A 27882-nucleotide genomic window follows, 5' to 3' on the forward strand; every position below is an offset into this window, starting at 1 on the left:
CTTTGGTCATGCAAGAGTAGAGTCTCACTTGAGTCCCTCTGCAGACCGCTAACCGAGCTAATTCACACATAACTCGCCGTATTACAAGAAAGATCTCTGGTTTCGCTGGTTGTGTGGGTGAGGCACATATTCTCTCTGGGCTGCATGTCTTTTAGTCACATGTTTATTCTCAAGATGACACATTTTCCCCTCTGTAGTGAGTTATATTGCTGCAGATGCAGGGCAAAGTACAGGCAGTTCTATGAGCTGCGAGAGCACATCTTTGCTGGTATCACCCTGCAGACAGGATGTGGGGGCGGTGGAGGTGGTTTCAATTTGACTGATTTATCTTTTCAGTCACACCTTTTCTTTGGATTATCAGCTCCTGAGCACCTCTCCAGGTGAGATTCTGTACGCAGAATAAACTCGGGTATTTGGAGAGAACCTCATCCACGAGTTATTTTGAATGCATTGTCTGACGGAAAGTACAGTACAATGTGTGAAAGAGATGGAAGATGAGGGTATGAGTGGGTGGTGTTACCAGCGCTGATTGGTGCACCCAACCTAGACACACTCAAAGTCTATAGTGTGGGAGGCTTTGTGGGCTGGAAAGGGTCTCTGCTTCACTGAGGTGTGTGGGCATGGCTGACTTTAAGACTCAGTGGAATTGATCCACAGAAAAAGAGGGAGATGTGGTCAGCAACAGCAGCAGCAGCAGCAGCAGTGGTCCTAATTACACAGTGGCCTGTGTGTGTGTGTGTGTGTGTGTGTGTGTGCGTGTGTGTGTCTACGTCCCTCTTCTTCCATGCCAAACCCCAGAAGGCAGGCTGAAGGGCCATGTGATGCCACCCACTCTCGAGTGCAGTGCATGGCAGGGCTGGCGCTAGATCCTGCAGAGCGGGTGGGATGAGCTCAGATATTGGAGGCTGGCACTGGCTGAGAACAAGGCTTAGCTATGGGAGGAGGGGGTGTGGGGGTGGGGGAGTTTGGCATTACCACTCACTGCAGCAGAGGCATCAAAGGCAGCAACCTGCTTAAAACGCAACAGCACTGTAAATACTGTCAGGTAGAGTGGCTTACAATCTAGTGATGAGACTTGCTGATGAGAATAGTACAAAGAGGATCTAAATATTCAATTTATACACCCATAGATATGCATAATTGTCCAACATTTTAATTTCACCATGTTAATGAGAGAACTGCTCACCATGAAAATCAATATTTATGAACTATTGTGTTGTGTTAAGGTCTCTAATGGGTTCTAATTATGCGAGGAAGGAGACAGATGCATCTGAGAGGGAAATAAAAGGCAGTTTAGAATTTCTGTTTCCTGGTGTTTTTGTATGAGTCTTGGTTTGAAATGAGCTGAGTGAATTTGACAACATGGAGGCTGTGCTGAGCTGTTTGAGGGGATGAGAGGCCTGCCAAACGACTGCTGTATGCCTGATAGAGCTCTTTGTTGCTTTGAGAAGCAAAGAGAGGTCCCTCATGCAAATTCAAAGGAAATTCTGAGAAAAGGGGATCCAAGAAAGAACACAATGCACTCTGTCTCATTCAGTAGTTGTTTTGGAGGACGCAGGATACAAGGGCTAGGGATACATTGCTCTGAAGAGAGAGGCCCTCGTGCGCCTTTGTGTGACTGACATTAAACATCACGTGGGGATGTAATTCATCTTCAAAACTTTCAAACAGGTCATTTCATATTCTTAGCAGCCACAGTCCACGTCCAGTCCAAACGTGACTTGAAGCAGTTGGGTTGAGTCTAACCCACATCTTTGTCTCCTGCAGTCACAAGACTATACGCTCAGTCAGAAGTATGCATTCCATCCCACACATAACAGGCTGCTGCCCACTAAGCAACCTTCTCCTCACTCTCCCTCCACCAACTCAGTCAGTTGCTACTGTACGCACTGCAGATTCTCGAAAAAGCAAGAGATAATTTTACCTCGTACTCATAGTTTGTTAAAAAAGATATCTTAAAAAAATCCTCAAATGTTGCAATTTTTTTATTTACAGCTCATAAGTTGTGGTGTATTCTAACAGACAGTCAGAATTTGATTTGTTACTTTGTTTACATGTCTGTTGACAGGCCATTGTTTCTCTCCTCATCTGCGGTATACTGTATATTATAGTTTAACAAGACCTTAATGTCTACAGTTATGCTAGCAGCTTTGTGAGGCTGTACTTTGGCAAACTGTTGCTTTGAGCTAAATGCTAACATGCTTATTAACACTAAGCCAAGTGGGCTACAGCTTAGGCTGATGGGAATGTTATGCAGTTATTTGGTCAAAATACAAAGCATTGGACAAATTAGTATTTCGTACTAATGACGGCCCTGGTGGAACATTTAAGGGAACACCAAAGTTATCGCAATTCATCCAGAGGGGGTTGTTGATGTCTGTATTGAACTTTATGGCAATCCATCCAATTTTTGACATTTCACGCAAAACCACAAATGTAAACCTAATGGCTTGAAGAAAGGTCATCTGGGAACCATGAATGTTTGTACAGCATTTTGTCCAATCCATTTGTTAAGATCATTTTCACCAGATATGTGAAATCTTTGACCAGCTGGTGGAGATGAAGATGAAATGTCAAAGGATCACCTGTCGTTAAGATTCATCCTCTGTGGTGCGCGAATGTCGGTACAAAATCCCATGACAAAAAAGTGGTGGAACAACTGATCAACCGACTTACACTGACATCCCTAGAGCCATGCTGCTAGCATAGCTTAAAAAAACAACAAAAAAACTCCATATGTTCTAAATCAAAGACGATAATCTGACCGAAAGCCTTTGGTAAGAGCTTTGAACGCGCTAGAAAGAAACCCCTCTTACTGTTATTCTCATGGGCTGCTTTTCTCTGCATTTGAAGTTTAAAAAGAGCTGTAATTAAGTTCATCCTTACATATCTGCAATGACTAGTAAATGATTAAACCTCTCTTTGAACACCCTGAGCCATTTTTATGAAGTGTTTGATACCACTTGTCTTGGTATGTGACTTGCTCGCATGCATCAAGGCTTCACCAGATTTAACCATCACCGGGGTGGAGGACACTTCACATGAATGCACTTGCAGATTTTCTGCTGATTTTCAAAGGCCTCTTGCGCTGTGTGGCGTCAGTCCTCCTGCCAATGTAGGAGTGTCTCTGGAGGAATCAGGCAGAGTTACAGCTCACAGCCTGGAATGCTGCCCTACTTGGCAGTCCACTCCTAAGAGTCTCAACTCTAACCTCAGACCCATTTTGGTGGAAAATTTTCCCCTCAGTCTGTTCTGTTTGACTCATTCAAAAAGCCAACATAAGATAAATTACTTTTTTCCATTATTGCTATGTTAATAAATAACCATTGAAAGTGTCCTATTCTAAAAATGTAGATAGCCTCTTAAAGGGCCACTGCACTGATATTACACATGAAGGTTTAGTCGTCATTTGGAGTACTTTATAGTCATATAGTGTCTTCTCTAATGATGTGTGCTGATGGTGTCATTTTTTAAAGAAAGTCTCCTTACAAACTTTAAAAAAAACAGGTAGAAGAGTTTGTCAGTAGAAACTAATAAGATGCATTATGGAAATCACAATCTTCGGGTTAATCAATTTTGAGATTCTTAAAAAAAAGAGCTCCAACTTTGTTGAAGTACACTATAAAAATGCTGAAGTAGCCCTTTAAAGACACAGCTAAACTCTGCTAAGCATCAGTTACACTTTCCTGGAAAAAGTAGGACAGATCAACTGATCGTCTTCTGTGTTTGTTGTGTGAAACATCATAACCACATCTAGTCCTAATTAGTTCTGTTACACCAATTCCAACCTGTTACCCTTTGCTTTTAGGCCTCACTACAACACAGAATGGAAGCATGGAAGCAAATAATTAGCAAAAAAATATATTGTAGTGTATGTCAAAAGAAACCTAAACGAGTCTCTGTTCTTTTCAAATAGCTTAAAACAGATTAAGAGAATCCTCAGCCTATAGATGAAATCTATAACCTCTAGATTTCTCATGATTGCCGCCCTTGAAGAAAAACAAAAATGACACAGACACACCATGTTTGTAACAATAAACTATTTTTTTTTCATATTTACATCTGTACCTAATGTGCAAATTAATAATTTAAAGTAGTGTAAAACTCTTAAAGGAATACAAAATCATATCTTACAGTCCTAACATGGTGAGAGTCCATGAACTGGTCACATAGAAACAAGGAGGAGCAACACTGCAGTGTGTACAGGAGAGAGACAGAAGCGAACCCAGGGAGCAGTGGACATCCTTGGCCAGGACACACTTAGTTAAGGACAGCATGGTACATTATCCAAGCATCACCAGAACAAACAGCAACACAAACACTGCGTCGTTACAGTAGTCATGTCGAATGAGCAGAAAGCACTTGGAGGCCCAGGGTTTTACAAACCCACTGATTGGTTAAAGCACTGATGATCACAAAAGGCTTGAGGTGCTCTTAGCAGCAGGTGCTTCTTTTAACGGCCTCTAGCTATGGAAGAAGAACAGACAATCTCACACTGGACCGGTGACAAATCTATACTGCAGGCCACCACATAGTGCTAATAGCATGATTGCACATCGTGTTGTGTGAGTAGGGGGGAGGAGACACTTAATCACACTTCAGACGAATACGCATCGGCCTGCTCTCGCTACCCACAATTCTTCTCATCTAACACACTGACCGAATAGAGTAGTTAACAGGCGACTCAGAGAAACACACCATAAACACTGCATATTTTAGAAGCAATTCATCATATGCACATTGTTAGGTGTTTGCCACAGAAAACATTTTGAAAATTTGAGTTGTAATTTTTTTTTTTTCTAAAGAAGCCAGTTTGGCAGTGCTTGTGGTCTTTAGGAGGTAAACTACGGGCAGAAAGGTGAAATGATATCTTACACAATATTTTGAGTCCAATTCTGACACAGCAAACCTTTGCACCGTGGTAAGAACAAAAGTACACTTAACAAATGAGATAGTTTTACATTTCATCCTAATCCAACATTACAATCTATAATGCTTACACATTTTAATTCCTGTAGTTCAAATTTGTTTACAAAAGCACACCGTGACAATCCTTTACAATTTACAAGACACAGTTAACCTACAGTAACTATATTATTGGTGCATAGACAAAATTGGGAGAGGGTGTAGCAAAAATCACCAATTTATTGCTTTAAAGTCTAATATTAATCTCCCGTTAAATTTCTTTTGATTGCAAAACAACTACAAATTTTCCACAGATATTTGAAGAACCAAGCAGAGGTATTGCATTCAACTGATTACAAGAGCTAAGATGTTCCCTCCTGATGAGATGCAAATCTTTTGTACTTTGAAAAATAAGAACTTTCCCTCACATACAGAAAGTTACATCACAGAGAGATGACTTTTACTCTAAAACAAGTAAAAGACTAAATTCAATGAGACAGAAAAAAAACAACCCCAAAACATAATAGCACGATTTCTGGCCAAAGCTGCTCACTGTTTCAAGTTCTGCTTCCCCCATCATAAAGTAATAATCTTTACTAACAAGGGAAGGGTGACAGGAATACAAGAGCATTCTTGAACAAAATAGGAAAATGTTTTCCACCATGTTATTCTAAATGCAGAGTGCAGATGGTGTAGTTCCCTCAAGTCTCCTGCGGCCTTGCTGACAAGTGGCTGAAGTGGCTGTGATGGCTATGCAGGCCTCTGCACTTTGCTCTCTCTCTCCCTGCGTTTCAGCTCCTCCCTGTAGCAGTAGGAGCAGTAGTTGTCTGTCTCTGGCCTGCCGTAGAAGGAGCAGTTCTCCCTCTTGCAGCGGCGCTGCTGAAAGCAGTACAAAGGGCTTCCAGAGCTCCGCCCTTTGGTTTTGTCTTGGTTGAGCCAGGTGTGAGACGAGTTGTCCTCATCAGCAAACTCCAGGCAGTCCTGAATGTCTCCCGCATCGAATCCATTGGTGTAGGTGTGGGACTTGTGTTCTCCAGGCATGTTGTAGGACAGGGTCTCTATGGTGTTAACAGTGCGGACCCCTGATAGGCGAGCAGGGCTGTAACTCTGGGATGAAAGTGTGCGGTTCTGCTGTGGATAGGTGGCACATGTCTTTAGGGTGCCCACCACAGGCTTATAGGGGTCATCCTGGAAGATGGAAGATTGCATGTTGACATCTTGTAAGTGAATCACACTGTGCCTCTGGATGGGCGGTGTATGGCTGTAGTGGGCAGACACAGGAACGGGCCCAGGTCTCTTAGCACCAATACTGGGGGAAGAGTAAGGCGCAGGGGCTGGGGCAGGGTGGGAGACATGGTGAGAGGCTATTGGCGGGGTAAGAGGAGGGACTGGGACAGAGACTAGAGGGGCTGCAGGAGTGGGACTGTTCCTGCCTTGCATCTTAAGACCCAGGGGGGGCTGTGAGTTGTGGTTGTAGGAGTGGGTGTGATGGGGCAGGACAGGAGAGCAGCTCTCCGGAGGCGAGCTGTCCGATCTCTCCCTCTGGAAGACACTCTCATGCTCGGGCTTCTTTGCGGCCACCTCGTTCGTGGCAGGGGGCTTCTTCTCGGCCTCCTTCCTCTTCTGCTCCTGCTCCTGGCTGAAGCGCTCCTGGGCGTTGGTCAGGTAGTAGCTGATCATCTCCTCGTGGAACTGGTGTCGATGGCTGGTGAGTAGGAGGCCTGCAAAAATGAACTTGCGCTCCCCCTGCATGGCAGCCCGCAGGATGTTGAGGCTGAGCTTGACATCGGTGCTGTATTTCCAGTTTTCCAGGGTCTTGTCCCCTGAGACTCTCCCTGCACTGTCCTGTCTCTCGGTGGGGGAGGAGCTGGAGGGTCTGTCTCTGTCTGTAGGGGAGGGACTAGTGGCCTTCTCAGAAGAGGTGGAGCTGGCTGACTGGCCTGACTCCTCCTTGTTTGCCTTGGTTGTCTTTGATTCTTTCTTCTTTGTCTTTTCCCCTCCATTCTCCCCACTGCGACCTGAGCCAGAGTTAGATTTGTTCATTTTTCCATGCACAAGGCCACCCAGACCTCCCATGTTCTTCTTCAGCTTGATTCCCAAGGTTTTGCTGAAGCTACCTAATTTGTTGGCTACGGAATCAGCCCGGCTCTTGTCTTTGTCCTTGCGCTGCTTGTCTTTGTCCTTCTCCTTGCTGGGCTTGCCGTTGTTGACGTTGGAGTTGCTGCCGACAGACTCGCGGTCAGAGTCCATGGACTCTGCTAGAGACTGGACATCCTCACCTGCAGAGGCTGTGGGAGACTCTGGCTGAGCCAGGGGAGCCTGCACAGAGACACACACACATACACATGCACCAATGAAGAACACACAGAACACAGCACAAACAATGTTTTCACAAAACATTTGGTTTGACGATTTCACATCTTGCTTATAAGTGGAGACAGATCCCCGATGTATTCCAGACAAATTTCACCAAAAACCATTAAAAAAGAACTTATTTGCTTGAGTTGTGATGAGTCATAATCAGTACAAAAACATGAATGCGTGAGATTATTGCATTTTGACAGTAAATAAAACTGATTGATTGGACTTTCAAGAACATCTGGATCATCTGGAGTCTCTCCAGGGCTAAATGATCTGTCACGAACAAGACGCGTGAGAAAAAGTTACCCTTGTTTCAGATGGAATTCGGATCCATGTTACATTCATGTAGTTGTGCAGCAGGTTGAGTTTGGCCTCCAGAGACAAGATGAGACTGCGGGAGAACAAGTACGCATAATTAACAACAAGCAGTGAGCACAGTTGACATGTGACAGACATTTTTCATAAAACCTAATCTCAGAATGGCATTCTTACTGAAGTTACAAACTCTATGACATTCATAGAGTTGGATAGAAACCTGCTGCATTTCACAAGCAGTACGAGGAAGAACTCTGACATTAACAACACCTGCAATGCATTACAGGTGAAGAGGTAGTATTAGGAGGCAGTTTGAGCATCCTTTCTTTTCTATATATCTGCATTGTTAACACTGCAGCTTTTTAAAGGATAAGCTAACCCCCTGACTGGCAGGAATGTGAAACAGAAACCGTTACATAAACTCTTTGCAAAACTCAGAGAGGGTGTTGCTGCTTCAGTGAGGCCATTCCTGGGAAACCCTATGGATGACTGACATGACTTACAATTTGTTCTCTCTCTGCTCACTCTTTGAAGTGACCTGAGCCCAGAGCTCATAATCAGAGTTAAATCCCCCACATACAGCCTTGTGGGTAGACTAATAGAACTGCCTTGGCCTGCAGTTTTTACTCTCTCACCCCTCATGGGGCTGCTTTCGTAGTCAGCGCCTCTGTGTGCTTTGTTGATAAGCATCAACCCCCTGTGATATACTATACAGGACTTACTTTGCTAGCTTGGTATTATCATTGTCGTCCCTCCCCCACTCCCAGTCCCTGCCAGGGTCCACGGCAAAATGGAGTGCCAGCAGCTTGTGCTCCGAGTCGGTCAGAGGGATAACAGCTGGAAGAGATGAGATTATCAGAATGTTAGTTTGGTCTAGCTCTACCAACGGACACTACATTGCACGCCACCCGTCCTCTCACAGGGCCACCTTGTTGTCAGAGCTTAAGTGACACCACAATGACACACTAGAATAATGCCACGTTAATTATCCCAGATGCCTGTCAGTGTGGGGTAAAGTATACTGAGGGTGTATTCTATCTGCCATCCATTTTTTAGGCAGAGAAGGGACCATGACCAGTGCGAGTCACTCACACCAACTCATCCAGACAAGAGAAAAGCCGCAGCCGGCTGGGGCTCTTTAACTTGATTGCTCCTCTCATAACACAGGCTGTGTTAAAAGAAAAATCCAGTTTATTACAACTTGGGTCATAGCTACTTTGCAGATTTCTATGACAATCCAAAGTACTACTAAATGGTTGTGGTTGTGGCAAGACTGTTTTGTTAAACACTGTTCCCAAGGTCAAGAATGCACTCTCAGTCGCAACGTTTGACCAACATTGTCAAAGATGACCAGCATGTCCACACAAAAGAATTGGACATTTGAACATCTAGAATTCCATTACAGACTCCATCCATGAGGAAGATGAGACTGACTATTTCCAAGGTCAAGGCTCCACAGTGGATCAAGGCTTTACGTGATGATTTGGTTTAGTAACAGTAACAATCAGACACAGCAGCACAGACTAAGAGCAGGAGTGCCGAATTAATTTCATTCATATGCTGCTGATATGATCAGCTACTTACAAGCAGGAAGAGGTTTTCAACACTAATCACTAGACACCGAACATAAAACAGACACTCACCCGGGCTTCCTCTCGTGGGAGGCGTGCTTACAGTATGTGCATAGTGCAGGCGTGTACGTGTTAGTGAGTGTGAGTGCATGGCTGCCTTTCAAAACAAGAGTGTGAGGAGAAGTAGCTAGACCCCACTGGCCCACATGACAGCTCTCCTCAGGCTACCTAGTGTGGGGGCTGTTGTCCACATGACAGCAGAGAGAGAGACAGGCTGTTCAGGCCGAGGACATTCCAGCCTTCACTGTCAGCCCCAGATGGAAGATACAGTCTCCTCCCTGCTTCATCAATTCTTCCATTGCCAATAGAGTGCTCTGCTCTGCAGGCGTCATGGAGACACAGACACCAGCAGCAACGGCTCCTCCTGTGTCCCTGATGAAACTGCGGGTCAAATACTCACTCTTTCCTGCGTGTCTCTTTTTGAGTTCCTTTGCGTAGGTGCAAAGTACACTATGAAGTCAGTGTCATAGTGGTGGTGGTACATGCGATGTGATGATGCCTTAAGCTCTTGACGCAGAATGCCGAAGTGCAGCCACGCCCATGCTAGCACATTTAAGGCTCCTAACATCACTAATTTGTATCTGTCACCATTAGTCGCTAAGCCAACAAATTCCATCAGCTGAGTAAACACATCACTAATAGCACTTTTGACGAACTAGGCTTGTCCGGGAAGCTGTCTTAAAATGTCAGGGTTGTCTTGGCATTATATGTGCAAATTACAATACATTTTACACCACCTACCTAAAAAAAGCCATGACTAATGCCTGGAGCCACAGAGACACACGGTAATGAGAGCAGTGGCATGGCAGCACTGAACACTGGGAGGGAAAAACAGAGTTTTTCTCAAAGAAGGGTCTTTCCTAGAACACTCTTGCCCAGAAAAATTCTGCCATAATCACAAACATGCACAGACAGAGAGAAGACAGTGAACCAGCTCCCACTCAGTTCCCACTCGGGTCATGCAGCAGGCAACGGAGGTCTGTGAGGTGGCGTCCTGGCTCCCACGATGCAGCTGTCCTCCTTTCTCGCCATTCCAAAGTGCTGTGTGTGCTGTTGTTCCTGTTTGGGCCCAGTCCAGATTCAGAGGTTCAACACTGCCAATTGAGCTCTGGGGGACTAAAGTGTGCTGTAATGTATTTACTATCCCTGTTGGCAGCCTTGTTTTGTTGTCCTTGAATGACCGATTCCCATAGCTTATGCATGGGTGACATCATAGCCCTCCGTGGTATGCAAGCTGTGTACTCAGCAACATAGCTGCTAGCCTGCCTTGCCTTGCTCAGTTTGCATCTTTGTTTCTAGGGGTGGGTGTACAGACAGGGAGGACAGGGAGGAAACCTGGGTGTAACCTGTGAAGAAACAGCTGTTGGAAATTAGGTAGATAACCTTCCTAAGCATCTATTCACATGATTTGATTGGACATAAATATCTTTGTCTTTTTTTAGTTTGTGCAAAATGAACACATTGAGTATATCATGCTTTGTGTCACGAGAGCAGAAAAAACAGAGGATATTCCCTCCTCTTTTACTCTCTTCAGAGGACAAAGTAACCTATTACAAGCTTTGATTCACAGAAGGAACACTGAGCCAATGTTTCATCTGTTTTGCGATTCAAGAACAATTTGTACTGTCTGGAAAATGCACAAATTTGAATTCCTGACTTTGGTCACTCTGCACAGCTGCAGACTTAAAGGGCTCAATTCACCAGAGTAAACAGCAGTCATGCATATAAACAAGCCTGAGCTCTTTTGCCACACATTTTAACTGTGGAACCATGGTGGTAATTACAAGAGCATCACATTTGAAGTAACATATAAAACCACAACAAATAGCAGTTAATTGTCATCGCCATATTGATTTAATTACACTGCCAGCATGGGAAGTAATACACTGGGTGGCTTTAATAGATACAGAAGTGAAATCTAGCCAGAGCTGGATGGTTACACCGCACTGTTCTGTAGGTGGTCTTTGTGTAAAAGACGACCATTTACTTCATTCAAATGGGTGTTAGAGGGTTGATGATGGGATGCCAAAGAAAACCTGCAAGTGTTTTCGTATTGGGACCGGAGCTTGAAATAGCTCCAGAGTTTTCAGGAGGGTCAGTTCCACTCATACGTCGTTTAACCACAGAAGCACAAACAAGCTGATAAAAGACACGGCCAGCGGCGTCTACTGGGGAGCCAGTCATTATCACACAGCAGGTGAGCAGCAGTGGGCTGATAGAAAAAAAAAAAATTCCATGCGCACAGGAATCTGGGTTCACCTGACTACCTTCTACAGAAAAACCACGTGACTGCTCTTTTGTGATGGGCTCAGAAAAAAACTTCAAAAATAAAAGAAAGTTTTGATTCTAAGCAATAACCTTTGACTTCACTCACCCCTCCCTTGTTGTTTTTTTCACTATCCACCATCAATACAGCCCCAGCAGCCATGCAAGCAGGCCATAAAAAGGGCAGTAGCGTGATGTGTCAGTGTGATTTAGAATCAGGTTACTGGGGGGGACTCTGCTATAATCTTCCATACAGAGGCCTGAAGAAAGAGCCAGTATTCTAACCCAGCCTCTGGCACCTGAACACACACAGAGCCAACAGCCTCTCGGACTCTCTTTGCTGTGCTGGGGGAAATTGAGAGCGACCCTCCACCTGAGAAGTCCACACATTGGCCTGACTGTCAGGAGAGAGGGTTGGTTTGTTGGGGCTCCGGCAGCCGGGGACCCTGCCCATATGTGGTGATGTGGTGAGGGCTTAGGGGCTGGCTGGGGCTATTCTGCCCTAATTGGCAGTGGAAGATTAGGTCTGACTTACTCGTCTGTCTGTCTGTTAATCTGAACCCCTGTCTGGCATCTATTCGGAGATATACGTTTGCATGGCACCATTGCACTGTGTCTTTAAATGATAAGAAAATGCCCATTTGTGATAATGTCATACAAGAGCATAAAACCTTGCCTCTGACATACATGAAAATCCAGGAAAACCTAACCAGAGCAGCACAGATTTGTATCATTTCTGTGTAACATGATTCATCATGTGACATACAAATGCTCCAAGCTAAGCGTACAAGTGTTTTCATAACATCCTGGAGAGACTGCAGACAAAACGCACTCCGATCCTATCACAGGACACCGTGTACCAGAATGAAAAAGTACAGTCATGCAGTGGTGTTGTGATTGAGCTACCGTGGGTTCTCTGGACATATGCACCATCTGGTGGACAAAAAGAGAACCCCCTCAGCCACACTAAAACAATCAAATTAAGGCGGGAGTGCTGAGTAGTTATGGGCTGTAGAGTAGGCCGGCTTTGATGTGCTGCTGGCATTAAAGGGAGTGACTTCAGGGCAGGGATGGCAGGTTAGTAATCATGTCTGTCTGCTAGTCTGCAGTGGTCGTGCCCAGACTTAATAACTAGGTAGTTGTTTACAGGCCCAGAATAGAACCTTACATGCTCAGAAAAGCACAAGAGAAGGAGGAAGACGGAGAGAGGAAGAAAGAAACGGTTTTGTGTAAGTGTGTCTCTATTTGAGAGTGAGAAAGAGAGACAGAAAGACAGAGTTGGCCGGCTGCCCACGCAAATGACAAGTGAGTTCCACCCACTGAGTCAGATACAGAGGAGTGCTGTGACTACTAAGACCGGTTGTCAAGGAGATCCACTCTATTTATCAATTAAAGGAACTCCATGTGAGGATTACTTTGACCTCGAGAATAAGCAATGCATCCGGAGTAAGAACACTGGCATTTGAATGGACAAAACAAGACAAAAACAAGAGCCACTCAACAAAAACGGAAAATCAACACACTCTCACCACAACATAACACGATCAGTATGCTCTGCACAGTGCAGGTTCCTGTGAAAGAGGCATACGCATAAACAGACACAAACGCCCTGACTTCTGAGAAAGAAATGTAGACATACAATAACATACACGCTTTGAACCATCTGGTCAAAGCTCAGTAAGTCAGAAGAAGAAGCCTGCTGTCCACTTTCCCTCCATGTTGGCCACTCCCTGGTTCCTGCTGCCAACTGGCCTGTTTTAATAATGGATCACAGGTAATTAGACTGCTGTCTCATACATTATTCACCTCTAGGAGGACAGGCAGACCACTCGCTCTCACTCCTGCAATCTACCCACTTAAAGTTAAAAGCAAAGACTGCCTAACTATTAGCTAACTTAACTGCAAATTCCAGCAGGTCAAGAAAACGTGTGCGCATCCCACACCTCAGCCTGCAAGGTGCCACCGGCTTTTTCTGTCAAGATTAGCGCATGTAAGTGGGTTTGTGTTGATGGTGAGTTTCTTACCTTGCTCTCGCTGCTGGTCTCTCTGCTCCATGGACACCAGAGCAGAGAAGTGAGCCTGATCGTAGGCCAGGACCAGAGGGGAGCAGTGACAGCGGCTTGGAGGCACCTCCAAGGGCAGATAGAGCCCTCCGAACGGGATGGGAGCAAATGCTGGAACGCAATTAGAACGGTTATCTAGCGTCAGTGCCATTGCTAATCCATGCTGTACTGTATAAGATCGAGGAAAGATGCAATTAGTCTACCTTCTCCTCCTGAGTCTCTGAGCATCGTGTCAGCCACCACTACGATTGGCCTGCGTAACACGTGGGCCAGCACAAACACATGAAACTCCTCCAGACTCTCATAGACTGGATCTTCAGAGTTATCGACCCTGCAAAACCAAAAAAAAAAACAAACATGTAACACAGTGGGATTATGGGATACTGAGAGAATTTCCCTGAATCAGTATGATACACAAACATGGTAAACATGGTAAATGTCCAAAATGGTAAATGTTCCTGCTTATCACGTGGCTGTGTAAACTAATCTTGGGCTCCATTTTGGCTACTTTTATCAAACAGGACAACAATTTCCAAAGATCCATGCGCTTACACCTGTGTTTGAATGAAAGAGAGCAGGAGAGAGAGAGAGAGAGAGAGAGAGAGTGAGATGGAGAGAAAAAGTCGAGGCAGAGCTCTCAGGCACGCAACCACCAGGGAACCAGAGGATGTGCAACAATTAAATTGTCAGCAACACAAACAGCCACGCTGCCAAATTCACTTTAATAAAGAGCCTCTTAATATGTGAATCCCACTCATCCTATTTAGGGGCTCATCACACACTAGGACCATCAAACATCCCTAACCTGATTACTGTATTACAGTCAAACTCAATGCGAGGGTAAAACCACCAGAATAATTGAGTAAATTATACTATTTCATGGGATATTTTCAGTGATGGAGGGCTTTGTACGAGACAAGTCAACGGTGGGGAAACGCAGTGAATTAATGTATAAAGAAAAAGCAGTTTCCATGTGACAGATGCTGCTGTCACATGCAAACAGTCTTTGCACGGTTTGTTATGAGGTTCTTCAATCTAAAGCTGACATCTCAATGAGTCTTTCTGTTCATCGGAGTTGTTTTTTCTCCGTCACATCAGCTGCTCTACCCTGCATGAATGGCAGAGGGTACGTATGTTTATTTCAGTGAAAATGGAAACAAGATACAAACCACATGGTTTGTGTGCGTGCGTAGGAGGAGGAAACCAGAGTTAGTTTCCAATGTGCCTCTGTAGCCTGAGATAAACCCACTCTTCTTTATGCAACAGGGGGGTGCACGAATCACATCACCTGCTGCAGCTAAAAGCAACCCACAGGTTAGGGGAGGCTGTTAGTACCAAATGCAGCCAGTAGATGGCACAGTCTCACACGAGAGCCTCAACAATGTTAGTAAATCAAGGAAGCAATTTGAAAGAGAAGCAGTCTGAGTGGGAACAATGAGTTTCCCTGACAAATCCATCTTGGTGAGAAGGTCACTTTTGTTTTAATTGTAGGCCTCCTGCCGTGTTTCACCACACACGGCATTAAAACACAGCAGGGGAGTTGTAATGTGTGATGTGGGCCGAGAACTGCACAACTCGCAACTGCTGCTCTGTTTTGCTCTCTATCTTACGCAATGATTATGGAGCAAACGTTGCTGGATTCTGGTCGAAGGAATATAATACGTGTTGCATCTTGGGACTTCAGAGTGTGTACTCGTGCAGGGGGGTATGTGAGTCGAACAGCTTACCCTCCACTGGTGTTGCCGTTTTTGCTTAGGTGACTGCGAGGCTCACTGGAGGCCAACTTCAGAAGCTCGTTCCACTCTCTCTCCCACTCCTCCTCAGTGTACACCAGCCCTGACTGCATAAACACACATGCATGCAACACACACACACACACACACACACACACACACACACACACACACACACACACACACACACACACACACACACACACACACACACACACACACACACACACACACACACAGACAAATTCTGATGAGCATGTGATGATGCTCACCCACACAATCCCTATTATTATTCATTTTGGATGACTTGCAACAAGGGTCTTGATCAGACTCGAACCAAGACGCTGCGTTTCCATGAGATGTGCCTTAGATCACTGCGCCACCAAGACGCCCCTGGCATTTTTAAAACATGAGCATCTGGACTACTTCTTTGCCTGAGCTATCTTTGGTGACACAATTTTTACTAATAGATTGGCAAATACTTTAATCCATGAACATCAAGAAAAAGGGAGAGGAAGTGCAGAGGATTTGACAGTATTAGCTGCACTGCTACTAATGCACACTTGGTATCGTAGAAAGCGACCCAGCAAGGAAGCTAAAATCTGCACTTATTATCAGAGGTTACGTGCGGCTCATCCATTTGCTTGTTTATACGGATTTATTAACATGTCATCAGTGAAAGGGGGATGTGATGCGTTTAGGAAGTGCAGTGTGCAAAGACTCTCCCAACCTCCTTGTTCTGTTGGGTTTGCTGCCACCTCCACCTCCTCTTCAGAGCGTCTCTCTCCGCTCCGCTCTTCATCATGGTATACAAGGATTTCCTCAGCATCAGGTCTCTGTCATGGAAGCCCCACATCCCTGATCAACACAGACACACAACACTGTTACTGCACGTCCAGACCAAGGACATAAAACACACAATCCAGCCATTGCACGTAAACAAAACAAGAGTTTGAACTTCTTAACTGCACCAAAGTAAAATCTACCACAATCATTCTAAGATGACATCAGCTCTTTAAATTCATGTCTAAAAATGTCTTTCATCACTCATCAAAGGGCCTTAGTTGTCTAACTGTCAGTGTAGATTATATTAGCTTTGGTGCCTCTAACCCCAACGGCTCCTCTGCTGCTCCAGCAGTCCTCACACTGGGGAGTCAACAATCTCCTTCAGCACAGACCTGAATATGATGTTATCCACCCTGAACCCTGCGGCTGACAGTTTCCTGCAATGTATAGGTCAGTTATCTCCCTCCCTCACTTCATTGCTTCCTTTGCTCTCTCATCCTGCTTTCTCACTCCATTAGGCTGTGACGCAGCACTGACACTGTTATAATCCAGCTGTGACACTGCCTGGCACAGTTGTTCCACACCAAGTTTGACTTTAAAAGCGAAACTCGAGATTGTGATGGATGCTACGGTGGTACTGTATGTTAAATATTCTGTAGTGTACGTGAGTGGCTCACCTAAAGAGGCAGCATGCAGCAGGCAGTTACCATCCCCTGTGGTGGCAAGAGGAAGCAGCTTCTTACAGCTGGTGCACATGGTGGACCACCAGTTCAGACGACCTGCATACACATGCAATATTATGAGGCCATGAATTCTGTGCACAGGGGGAAGCAAACACACTGCAATACAAATCGTTTTATATTTCAGTGTTCTCTTAATTTACTCAAATTGAAACACGCACAAAAAAGATTGGTAATAAGATCCCCATATTAAATTTATGAGTATAATCCAATGAGTACATGTCTCACGTACCCACAATAACCTTTATCCCCAACTCAGAGGAATATAATCTATTAACAAGAGGCCTTTGCACACAAGAAAAACAAAAACACTTTAGGAGAGGCCATTCAAAGAGAGATGTTTATTCCACGCATGGCTGAGGATGTACCAGGAGAAAGGTGGGGAGAACAGAAAACTATTAATTTCATAAATAATAGAAATACAACAACAGTGTGCTTATAGTAAGCCTAAGTTAGATTTAACAAGAGCACTAAAACAACTCCAAACAGATAAGTCTCAAGACGCAAGTCCGTGAAAAAGTTCTATGGCACATTATTTTTAATTATCTATGGCACTGTCTAACTAATCAAAGTAAAAATTGTCATTTTGAGTTCAATTTATATCCTAATTTTATTCTTTCAGACATAAACATTTATCAATCAGATTTGGTAAAGACGCATCTGCATTAGAAATGTCACAACCACATACAATATGTCTTGACGTGAATCTTTAATTGGAAGTCTTAACTCTGCATCACCTTGATATTCAAATATAAATTAATGTCCCAGCTGTCCAATGAGAACAATTGGTAAACAGGCATAATTAGCCTCCATAGCTGAGCTTTGAAGGAAATCATCAGCACTGGCCATATGCTTGCAAACATCCTCAGCAGTCTCCAGAAAAAAAAAAAAACAACCTATCCTCCTCCTCAGCCCGACTTTTACAGTATCTCCAGTTTCTGCTCCATCACCGCCCTGCCTGCGTCCCTGAGGGAGAGACGACTGCTTCACAGCCCTGGGCACGGCACACTGCTTTACTGCAGACAGCCTCGCTGCTCTGAGCCTGGGGTGATCTGACTGCATCATTTATTTAACAACAGTAAACACAGAAGAGGCTCTGAAAGATTTACCCCTCAGTATAGATGGATTCAAAATGCAGATGTTTTTGCATTTCTCAGTTTTATTCATAGGTGACATACCTTAGTTAATTTTCTAGAAATATGGACTCCAATTACATTCCATTGTGTTGTGTCTCAAGAATGATCCATATGTTGGTTGAGATTCAACCACCCATAAAATGACACTTATACACAACTGGCTGTTTGTACTTTATTTTACCTTTTCTTAACTGCAGAGATACATATTTTATAAAAGTGTCAGTTGCGGACTTGCCCACAGTTTGTGATGAATATATTTTCGATTAAATCTATGATGGTGCGACGATTTTATGACTGTACATCCCTCACTTACCACAACAATTCAGATAATATCTTCTGGTTGGGTAAGAGTCACTGTTAAAATGTATTTATAAAACTACAAGACAGATGCTGGCTTATATATTAATGTGTTTACGAAATAAAGAAATGTGACAGTCAGTATATTTAAGTGCCCCAATGTTGACTGTGCTCAGATTTAGGTGAGGAAGGCTTTACAATATCTACATGTTCTATGTGGGAAAATCTTCTGGAAGATTTGAAGCTTCACTAACTAGTTTCTCTCCGTTAGTTCAAAGCTTCAGCTGGGAAATGGATCCTTTGGGATGCTGGATGCTTTGAATTAGTTGTTGTCATCTTGCTTCCAGATGATGCTGCTTCTCTGATCTGCTCTATCTTACTTTCAGTCTCACCCTCTACGTCTCTGTCTACATTACTGAATTTCACATTTGGCATTTCTCATCGCTGCTGCCTTGTAGGCCTTCTGCATTTCACTGTAATCTAAATAGGGAATATGGTGAAAAGATTCTGTTACATATCTAATACAGCAGTAGTAGATGCACTATAGTAGAATGTATTATATTATATTATGTGCTGTAATACTCACCAGCCTGCTCTAGAGCCATCATGGTGGACTGCTCTATTAGGTCCCTCTCGATGAAGCTCCTAAAATCCTCGCTGTACACGCTAAGGTCTGGGAGCTGGAATGTGTAGATGGGCATCTCAAGAGGGAACTGCTCACTGGTACACTCGCTGGCCACCTGCAGCCGTGCCAGCGAGACAATAGCAGAGCTGGCGTGGGAGATCCCGCGGGACAGACGCTTCTCTAAAGGGGAGAAGAAGGGAGAGCTGAACAGATGAGTGGGAAAAAAAGTGAAGAAAGAGAAAACTGTCGAAGTCACTCGTGGTGATAATATGATGCCGAGGTGGCCTTCGTACCTTGCGCATTGTCGTCCTGCTTCTGCGCACACGGCCTGTCGATCTTGCTGACATGGGTGGGCGTGTCACGTGTCTCTGGCTGCTTGTAGTAGCGGCCCTCGTTGAAGACCTGCGGCAGGTTGGCAGTGTGGACCTGCCTGAGCTCCTCGTAGTCATTTAGAGCAGCACTGAGGTCCCAGTTTTTACCTGCGGGACACAAACAAAGGTCTGGATGATTGAACATCAACACTGACTATGAATATCAAGAATAAATGTTGCTCATATTGTACGAAAACTGCCTTGATTTTTTTAGATTTTCACTTGAAAATATATGAAGTTCTATTAAATAAAAGTGCCTCACCAAATGTTATTTTCCAATAAATTAAAAAGTTTTTCTGGTGCAATGGGACACTGTTCTCTGCAGTTTACAGTAAACAGGGTTATCTCACAGTCAATAACTCAGTCATTGTTAAGTGAAGAGGAAAATGGGCATAAAAATGCAAAAGATCTGCTGAGTAAGCTGCAGAAAGCCAGATTCACTCCAGATGCACTTAGTATTTTGATAATCTGACCTTAACCAAGATTTCTGGATTGCTTTTTTCATGTTCGAAATAAACACTGATACATTTTCCAGATCTTTAAAAATTTGAAATAATGTGCCCCAACTATAATATTATATATAGCCCATATGGAGCAATACCCTTCAATGCTTTTGTCTGAGTAAAACATGCTGCATCATCGGGAGAATAACTGGAGGTTGAGGTTGGGTGGTGCCACAACAATGAAGATAGTGACGGGAGACAGATCCTTTAACAGAGTGACAGCGATATATTGATGTGCAGGCGGGACCCACACACTGGTAACACATGCACATCATGAACACACTCACACACACAGTTGTCCTCTCTGTGTGCTGTCTTTCTAACAGAGATCCCTTCCAGGTTTAAGAGACACAAGTCAAGCCTCAGTCTTATTATAACTTAGCGTGCCTTCTCACGATGCCACAGGAACTATCTGCAAAAGATTCTTTATAAAACTCACATCAGTGCCTACAACTACAAACCTTCAGAGGGTGCCTGCATATAATCTGAGCGTGTTCGTGAGACAGGATCCATTAATGGACTCCCCGTGTAAGAGACCTGCAGGAAGTTGTCCTCTTTCCTACTGACTTCCAGACATAGTGATTCTCGGCAGTCTGAACATGAAACCTGGGAAGACTAATCACTGTCTCTCACGCCAATCAATGCAAAACTGATTCTACTTTATGGATCTCAACAGCTTGAGCCGCACATATCCAGGAAGACAACTTAAGGTCCAGCAACATAGCCACCCCACACCTAATGCATGCTCTTTAAATGCTTCTACATTAGCGTACTATTACTGTGGCAGAGGAAGCATTGTTTCTGCTCCTTCATTTGTAATGGCTGTCGTCAGCAGAAGGAACACCGATAAATTCATCTGCAGTATGAACATACATTATCCCCGTCTATGAAAAACACAGCATTTTTACTGAACTCCCTTTTTCTCATTAAAGTATTATAAATTAGCTCAGCTGCATAGGAGGATTTTCCATACAGGGACTAAAGAATTAGATCTCTATGAGCAGCTTTACTAACTAATCTAATCAAATTGATTTCTTTAATTGAACAAAATCACCAAAATTAGGTCATTTAATTTTTTTCCCTCTCAAGTAAAAATCAAATATCCTCACCCAAGAGCTCACTGTGGCTCTCAATAAACTTGACCACAAAGGTCAAAACACATTCTCCAGTGCATAAAGCAGCCTCTAGGGGGAAGCACCACACGAGGTGCTGTCATATTTCTCTCTCTGCCGCTCCATCTCTCTGCCTGCTCCTCACACCATCCTGATTCAGACCACAGGGTCACAGAGTGGCTGATTGAGGCAGGTCTGGAAAGTTAAGCTAACACCAGAAAGAAGCAGCGGGCATAATACTGAAATAGGACATCCAGGCCCACGTCTGTCTTGTCTGAGTGCAGTGTCTTGTTTGGTGTCTGTTAGTGTCACAAGTATGCCCCTGTGGCTTTGTGCCAAAGCAGAATCAGAAAAAAAGACTGAGGGGGAGGGAGAGACAGACACACAGCACTTTAATTCTTTTATCAGACTAGACACCAGCTGCATAATATACACACAGAGAGACAAAAGAACATTTCCAGGACACACACGTACTGAACACAATCTACAAGGATTTCATCCCCTAATGGAAGTCTGATTAATGTGGAGCATGCTTTTAGTCCTGCAAAGTAGACAAAAATGTATCTGCATTTCACGTTTAGCATTTCTTTACTGCAGTTTGATCAGAACCTGGAATGAAACAGGAATTTGCTAAATTCTTGGGAAAAAAATGACCCCCCCCCCAACAAAACATCACTTTTACGGTCTCTAGCTATAGAAGCCAATACAGCTGACTATCAACCAGCTTTCTGTTGCTGTGTGCACTTTTGCTCTCCTGTTTTTTCTCTCCAAGCGGCACTGTATGTAAGCTATACAAGTGCCAGTAGCACTCCTCAATGAGTTCCAATGAATGGGCACAAAGCTCTCCCTGGGGAGTGCACTCGTAAAACCGTCACACTGGCCTCTAAATCAGCAAGCTGGCTCGCTGTTGCAAGCCCCATTCCTCTCCTCCCCTCCTTTGTTTCCTTTCTTTTCCTTTCCCCTCATTTCCTCTCCTCTTCTGATCTGTCCTCTCCTCTGCTCGCTTGAGTGCAACTGCAGCACAACAGGGGGAGCAGCTGATCAAAACAGAAATTCCCAAGTACTGACTCTATAACAATTTGCTTGATAGCCTCTAATCTTGGACGTGCAGGACGGTGTCGGTGTCTTACCTTCCAGCAGGTCTCTTGCCAGACCTGGTTCTGCCCCCGTGGACCGAACAAAGTCTGACAGGACCGCGTCCATGTCCAGAGTCATGTGATCATGTGTGTGCGCTGCCCAAGGTGCAGCGGTGGCCTTGGTGGACGCCAGCCTTCACGTTCTCATCTGGGGGGAAAAAACAGCAACGGGAAACACAACCGGCCTTAAACACACCATTTCACAGTGAATCCACATCACCCACTAACCCCTGTGAGAAAACTATCACTGGATGACTCCTCTCTCTTATTTTAATCCCAGCCTGTAGCCTCAGCCTGCTTGCGCTGATGCCACATACTGCTGATAATTCATAATACTGTGAATAACACTCCACTCCCTGTGCTCCTCCCAGCTCTTGCTAACAGTCCTAACATAATATCCAGCAGCACAGATGTAATATCAACAACACAGCCAAAGGTTCTATCCAGGACACACCTGCCTATCTTCAAAGCCTTTGGCCCACCGCCCATGATCATAACAACACTAACCCTCTTCCTGCCACCGAGTGTCAACCAGGGGTTTCTGGGTATGATCCAGTATCTTGAACCACATCAGTAATCTGAGTTGGACAGCAAGGAAGGATGCCTGGCAACTGTTTGTGGAGCTGGGGAGATTCAGTGTGATGTTATTTAGTATGATCCTCACTGGAGAGCATGTTAACATCACGGCTATATAGCACTGGGGCTCTAATGAGCAACAAATATTGCCTTGTTAGGTCATAAACAACATTTCTAAGATGCACACGCGTTCACTCCCTCAGGCCACGGAATGAATGAGTCCATGCATAGCTTTCATTCCACTTGAGGCTGTGTGGGTGACAGAGGAACGGAGCTCAGAGCATTGTCGGTGAAGAAACAAACACCCACAGGTTTGCAGCTCTGATACCAGGCCCCAGTGTGCGGACCGGAGGTTTGAGGGCTGCTCAGGCCTGTGGCTTTGACCTAAAGAGGAGTGAGAGCATGGCAAAGACATTCAGATACTCTGCCTCTGCCCACGCCTCTGAGCAGCAGGCAGCAGAGAGGCTCCAACTCACAGTGTGCCACATGACATGACTGTCCATCAGGGTTTGGCTCAGTGTTGTGAACCAACAGACGCTAAATAAAGCTGACGCAAAACAAATGCTCAAATGCTGTTGTTTCCTGCTTCTGACGCTGAGGAATATTAGTGGATTACTCCAAAAGCGGGATGAACGGGACATCACTGCATATCTTTTACTGGCTGGGACAGAACAATCTCAGAAATGTCCCTTCTGTCAGTATTATCATCACATGAAAATTAAAAGCTCATGACAATAAAAAAGACAGACAGTTTATCCAGACTGCTTGATTGTTGGCACCAGAGAGAAAAATATCTTTGTTCAAGGCCCAGCAACTTTAGTCTTTATCATATGCAATATTAATGAGTCAAAGCTGCACTTAAGCTGTAGTTTAGCTGACCCAGTTACAGTCAGCCATTTGCATTGTGGTGCATGTGCATTGTTGTACTGAGAGGGTCTAAGCACATGTAAACTACAGGAAACACAGGGTGACATTATCGTTGATGCATATCATGTTATCAGATCAAGGAAGGCCCAAAATGCAACCTTAAACTAAATGTTGGTTAGTTAGTTTGGCAAGCTTGCTCCTCACTCCCCAGTACCCCAGTCTGGCCTCAATCCTCATTGCAGGAGAAATGTAAGTTAATTATGATCATGGGCATTATTATATTTCATCTATCACACCATATTTCATATAATGATGATAGTGGTAATATTATTACATTGTATTACTATTATTGTTGTTGTCGTTATTATTATTATTATATTGCTGTTACATCATGTATACTACAACAGTAATGTGTCTTTTTCTGTCTCTCTACAGCACATGCCATAGCCCTTGCTTTACATGCTAACCCCAAGATCATCAAATATGAATACATTTCACCACCGCTCAATGCAAACACACACAGACACACACACACACACACACACACACACACAGACACACACCATACTTAATCTGGCCTAATCTCTGCTCCTGGACTCTTCTCATACCATTACATAAATCATCATAACTGCTTTATGTTATTGTCTGTATATCTGTCCATCATGTCTGTCTACCGTGTTTATCTTCTGGATCACTGTTTTTCTGATGTGCTATTTCCTCAATTTAAAACATTTGAGTGTACTCATTTCAGTTATAAGAAAACCTCTTACAAGAAATTCAAAAGGTTTAAAAGTCAGTTGCCTTCTCTGACGACCAATGAGACAACAGATGTGCACATAATTACACTCTCTAGGGGTGGACCCTTAACTTACAGACAGTTACAGTGCAGAATAATAGGCTGTCCATCAAGTGAGAATCACAATATTGCTTTGCGGGGCAAAAAGCCAAGACTGTAGTGGTGTGGAGTGAGACAGATAAATAGCTGAATATTATAAGTCATGACCTCACCTTTTCCCTTAAGAATAGCCCTATTCAGATCGTTTCCCTGTGGGAGGTAATTATGACTCAGAAACACCCTAACGCATGTTTTTCTATCTGACGTAAAACCTGGGAGTGTCTACCTTCCTGGTAATCAGAATGACAATTTGCATATTTGTCACACAAACAATGCATCAGGCTTCTACAAAATATGAAGGCTTTATAACAGCACTGTGATCTACTTTAAAGGATGAGGCTGACGTTTGTCTATGTTCTTCCTTATTTTTAACAATTCCCACAAAAACACTGGAGCCAACTATGTGTTTCAGATCTGTACTATATAGGTTTCCTGCAAAAGTAATCTCCTAAAACAACTGGGAAATGTAGTTTTCAGCAAATGTTGCTCAAACAGGAGTAAACAGTGCATTTGTAAAGGATAGTCCTTATATCAGGCTTATATCAGATTAATACACATTTGGTGTATCAGTGAACATCTGTGGCATCAGCAGCAGTGGTTACTAAGCACATTTATTCAAGTACTATACTTTACGCACGTTTGTGACATGCTTGTGCATTTTATGTGACTTTATACTTTTTATTCCAACTATGTTTATTTGACAGCTATATTTACTAGTTACTTCGCAGATTAAGATTTAACACAAAACATATGATCAGTTTGTGAAATATGACACATTGTGACAAAACTACCTCACCCTGCATAATGCAGTTAAAATTACCTCCAGGTTGACCAACTACAGAAAAATGCTATTTTCGAAATTAATGCATCAGTGACAGTAATCCAATAATGTAACACTGTATAAATAAGTATTACAACCACAGGGGCCTATTGTCTGCACAACTAATACTTATTTTTGGCGTATTTTGCTGATGAACACTTCGGTACTGAACTTGGTTGTATTGCTACATTTATGTCAGTAAAAGATCTAAGTACTGACCAAGGCACTGTATGTGGGCTTGACTCAAAAAATAGTACACTACCTGGTCTATCGTAATAAAGAAACCCAGGGCAGCAATGTATTTCAATAGGATCTAGACAACAATGGAGATCTATGGCAAAGCAATTTGCTCTTTGCATGGGCTTTGTTGATAATCACTAAGGTATAGAATACCTGCAGCCTCGTCCTTTTAATGTTATTTAGGAGCTGTCCCTGACTATGCAGATTCAACTTTCTTCTGTTAGTTATCACACATACTTTCTGTATTTTCGCTGAGGGTTGTTGAGAAGCCATCTGATGACCACGGGACTATCAGAACCAGACGCAGCTCTAGTCCATGGCGTCAGAGGCAGCAGAGGAGAGGAAGACACTGGGGATGCAGAGGACCCTGAAACACACAGAAAGATATTGAGAGTCACCACCCTGAAACACAGAGTTATGACCCTTCAGTCTGATTGACTGAGTTCATTTTGAAGCTGCTGTAAAATACCCAACTGACGCACATCTGTGATTGCATCTGAGTTAATAAGCTACTCCAAAATAACCCCTCGAGCCATTACTTTCATCATGTGTCATTTAAAAACCGCTTTGTTTACTTGTAATGACTTTAATGACCAATTTCCTACTTTTGCAACCTTTTTACTATGATGTTTTTTATGAAATTATATCACTTAATGCCATGCTTGAGTACTTTTAGAACAGCAGAGGGGTTTTAATCTGCTCTGTGATATATGTAACTACAACTTTCAGCTGTTGTAAGATCCCTTTAAAGCAGCATCTTTTATTCCTGGATGCATAAACATTTCCTTAATCAGCCATATGTTTAGGTAGTAGCAGCACTTAAAAGCAGCACTTTTTTTTCCTTTAGATCCCACGTAATCACATTTTCAGGTTGTCACACTGAAACGCAGGTGTGTTTGTGACACCAGCGTGGTAAAGGAAGTGCAGAGCTAGCCTCACATCCCTTGCTTTTACGTAACGAAACGCAAACATGCTGACGCCGGTAAAGGCAAATAAGGTCGCTGCTGGGTTTTTTCGTGTACTAGGATGATCCTGCATGACACAGCAGACGGAGATGTGATCATGGAGACGACCACACGTGGAAACACTGAGAGTGAGAGCCGCACAGAACAACAGTGGAAACTCAGAGGAGATTGTGCCATGTCTGTCCCCTGCGGATCGCATCAGCCGACGCCTCTCTCCACCTTTTCAGCAGAACACTGGCAAGTGCTGAGGAGTTAGCGTCAAAGCCCTCCTAAGTGCGACTGAAATATCCTTCAGTGTCATGCATAATTCAAATGAACAGTAAAAAAAAAGGTTCATATACTGTATGTGTCCTCTGTTTATTTCTACAATCTATCACAGCAGCTTTAACCACAGCACTATGCGTTACCTTCGAAATCAGAGCAGTTCCTCACTTAAAATGACAACCAGTAAATTGTAGAGTAAATTTGGGAATCAGTGGATGCTGATTTTTACCCGTGAGCTACGCAAAGTTAGAAAATCATAAATTAGTTGTTGATGTGATTACCTATTAGCCTATTACCACTTCAGCCATAGCTGCTGGGCATGCATGCTAGTGATGGCTATAAGAAATGTATATTCATATTTTATGTATATTGTATGTATATATACCACTGGAAATAGTGCAAGATTAGTACATGCAGAAGTTACTTGACTGACATTCTCAAGTAAAAGTGAGATTACATGAGCTTAAAAACAAGCAGAAGTTCTAAAATAGAAAGCTCGTCTGGGTGACAGTCATTATGAAAGCAGGATTATGACTGATATTTCAATATGAGCATGCACCACTGCCCAAATAACCTCTTCAATTTAGTGACCTCCGAAGTGGTGACTTGGAGGTCAATTGAAGAATATTTATCTAAGATTTTGTCATGAATGGAAATGGAAGTTTAAAAGGTTAAAATTGCATAACTTTAGAGTTCAGTGTGTTGCTCAAAGAAACTGGAGGAGCTGGGGACCAGACCACCAACCCTATAATTAATGGCCGAACTGCTGTGCCACCTGAGCAACAGCTGCCCCCGATGTAAACGCCAATTCCCCTCATTGCTTCACCATAACTATCCTGTAAGTGTTATTCTTTCATGGTGGAAAGTGACTAAATACATTTACTGTACACATACTGCACTTGAGTAAAATCCTGAAATACTAGTACTGTACTTGAGTATTTCCATTTCATGCTTCTTTTTACTTTTAGTCTATGACATTTATCTAAAAGCGGACGTTACTCGTTACTTTTCATCCATTTTTATGGAAAACGTGGTCCACTTTCAAAACATGTGGCATTATAGTAGATTAAACTAATGATTACTTATTAATGCAAATATAGATGACATAGTGGAAAAAGAAGCACACTAAAAGTACATTTTAATGCCAATAACTCTGTACATTTACTTAAGTGAAGTTTTTAATGCTTGACAATTACTTTATTGTGTTCATGCTACAACTACTTGCATAAATGGTCTGAATTCTTTCATTTCTAAAGACTTGAAAGCAAATACTTTA

General features: G+C 43.4%; 1 protein-coding gene across 1 annotated transcript in view; it reads right to left on the minus strand.

The window, feature by feature from the left end:
• Positions 1-4067: 4067 nt before the first annotated feature.
• Positions 4068-27882, minus strand: part of otud7a (OTU deubiquitinase 7A) — a 36974-nt gene continuing 13159 nt past the window's right edge. Inside the window, exons 2-13 of the mRNA XM_070831266.1 lie at positions 25615-25744; positions 21974-22127; positions 19151-19336; positions 18819-19037; positions 16737-16838; positions 16004-16131; positions 15268-15380; positions 13744-13871; positions 13502-13651; positions 8304-8418; positions 7573-7657; positions 4068-7224 (exon numbers count right to left, since the gene is read on the minus strand). Coding sequence (XP_070687367.1) covers positions 5656-7224; positions 7573-7657; positions 8304-8418; positions 13502-13651; positions 13744-13871; positions 15268-15380; positions 16004-16131; positions 16737-16838; positions 18819-19037; positions 19151-19336; positions 21974-22058 — 2880 coding nt within the window. The 5' untranslated portion in view covers positions 22059-22127; positions 25615-25744 and the 3' untranslated portion in view covers positions 4068-5655. The remainder of the gene's footprint in view (positions 7225-7572; positions 7658-8303; positions 8419-13501; positions 13652-13743; positions 13872-15267; positions 15381-16003; positions 16132-16736; positions 16839-18818; positions 19038-19150; positions 19337-21973; positions 22128-25614; positions 25745-27882) is intronic.

The sequence above is a fragment of the Pempheris klunzingeri genome, chromosome 5 (genome assembly GCF_042242105.1).
Source record: "Pempheris klunzingeri isolate RE-2024b chromosome 5, fPemKlu1.hap1, whole genome shotgun sequence".
Classification (NCBI taxonomy): Eukaryota; Metazoa; Chordata; class Actinopteri; order Acropomatiformes; family Pempheridae; genus Pempheris; species Pempheris klunzingeri.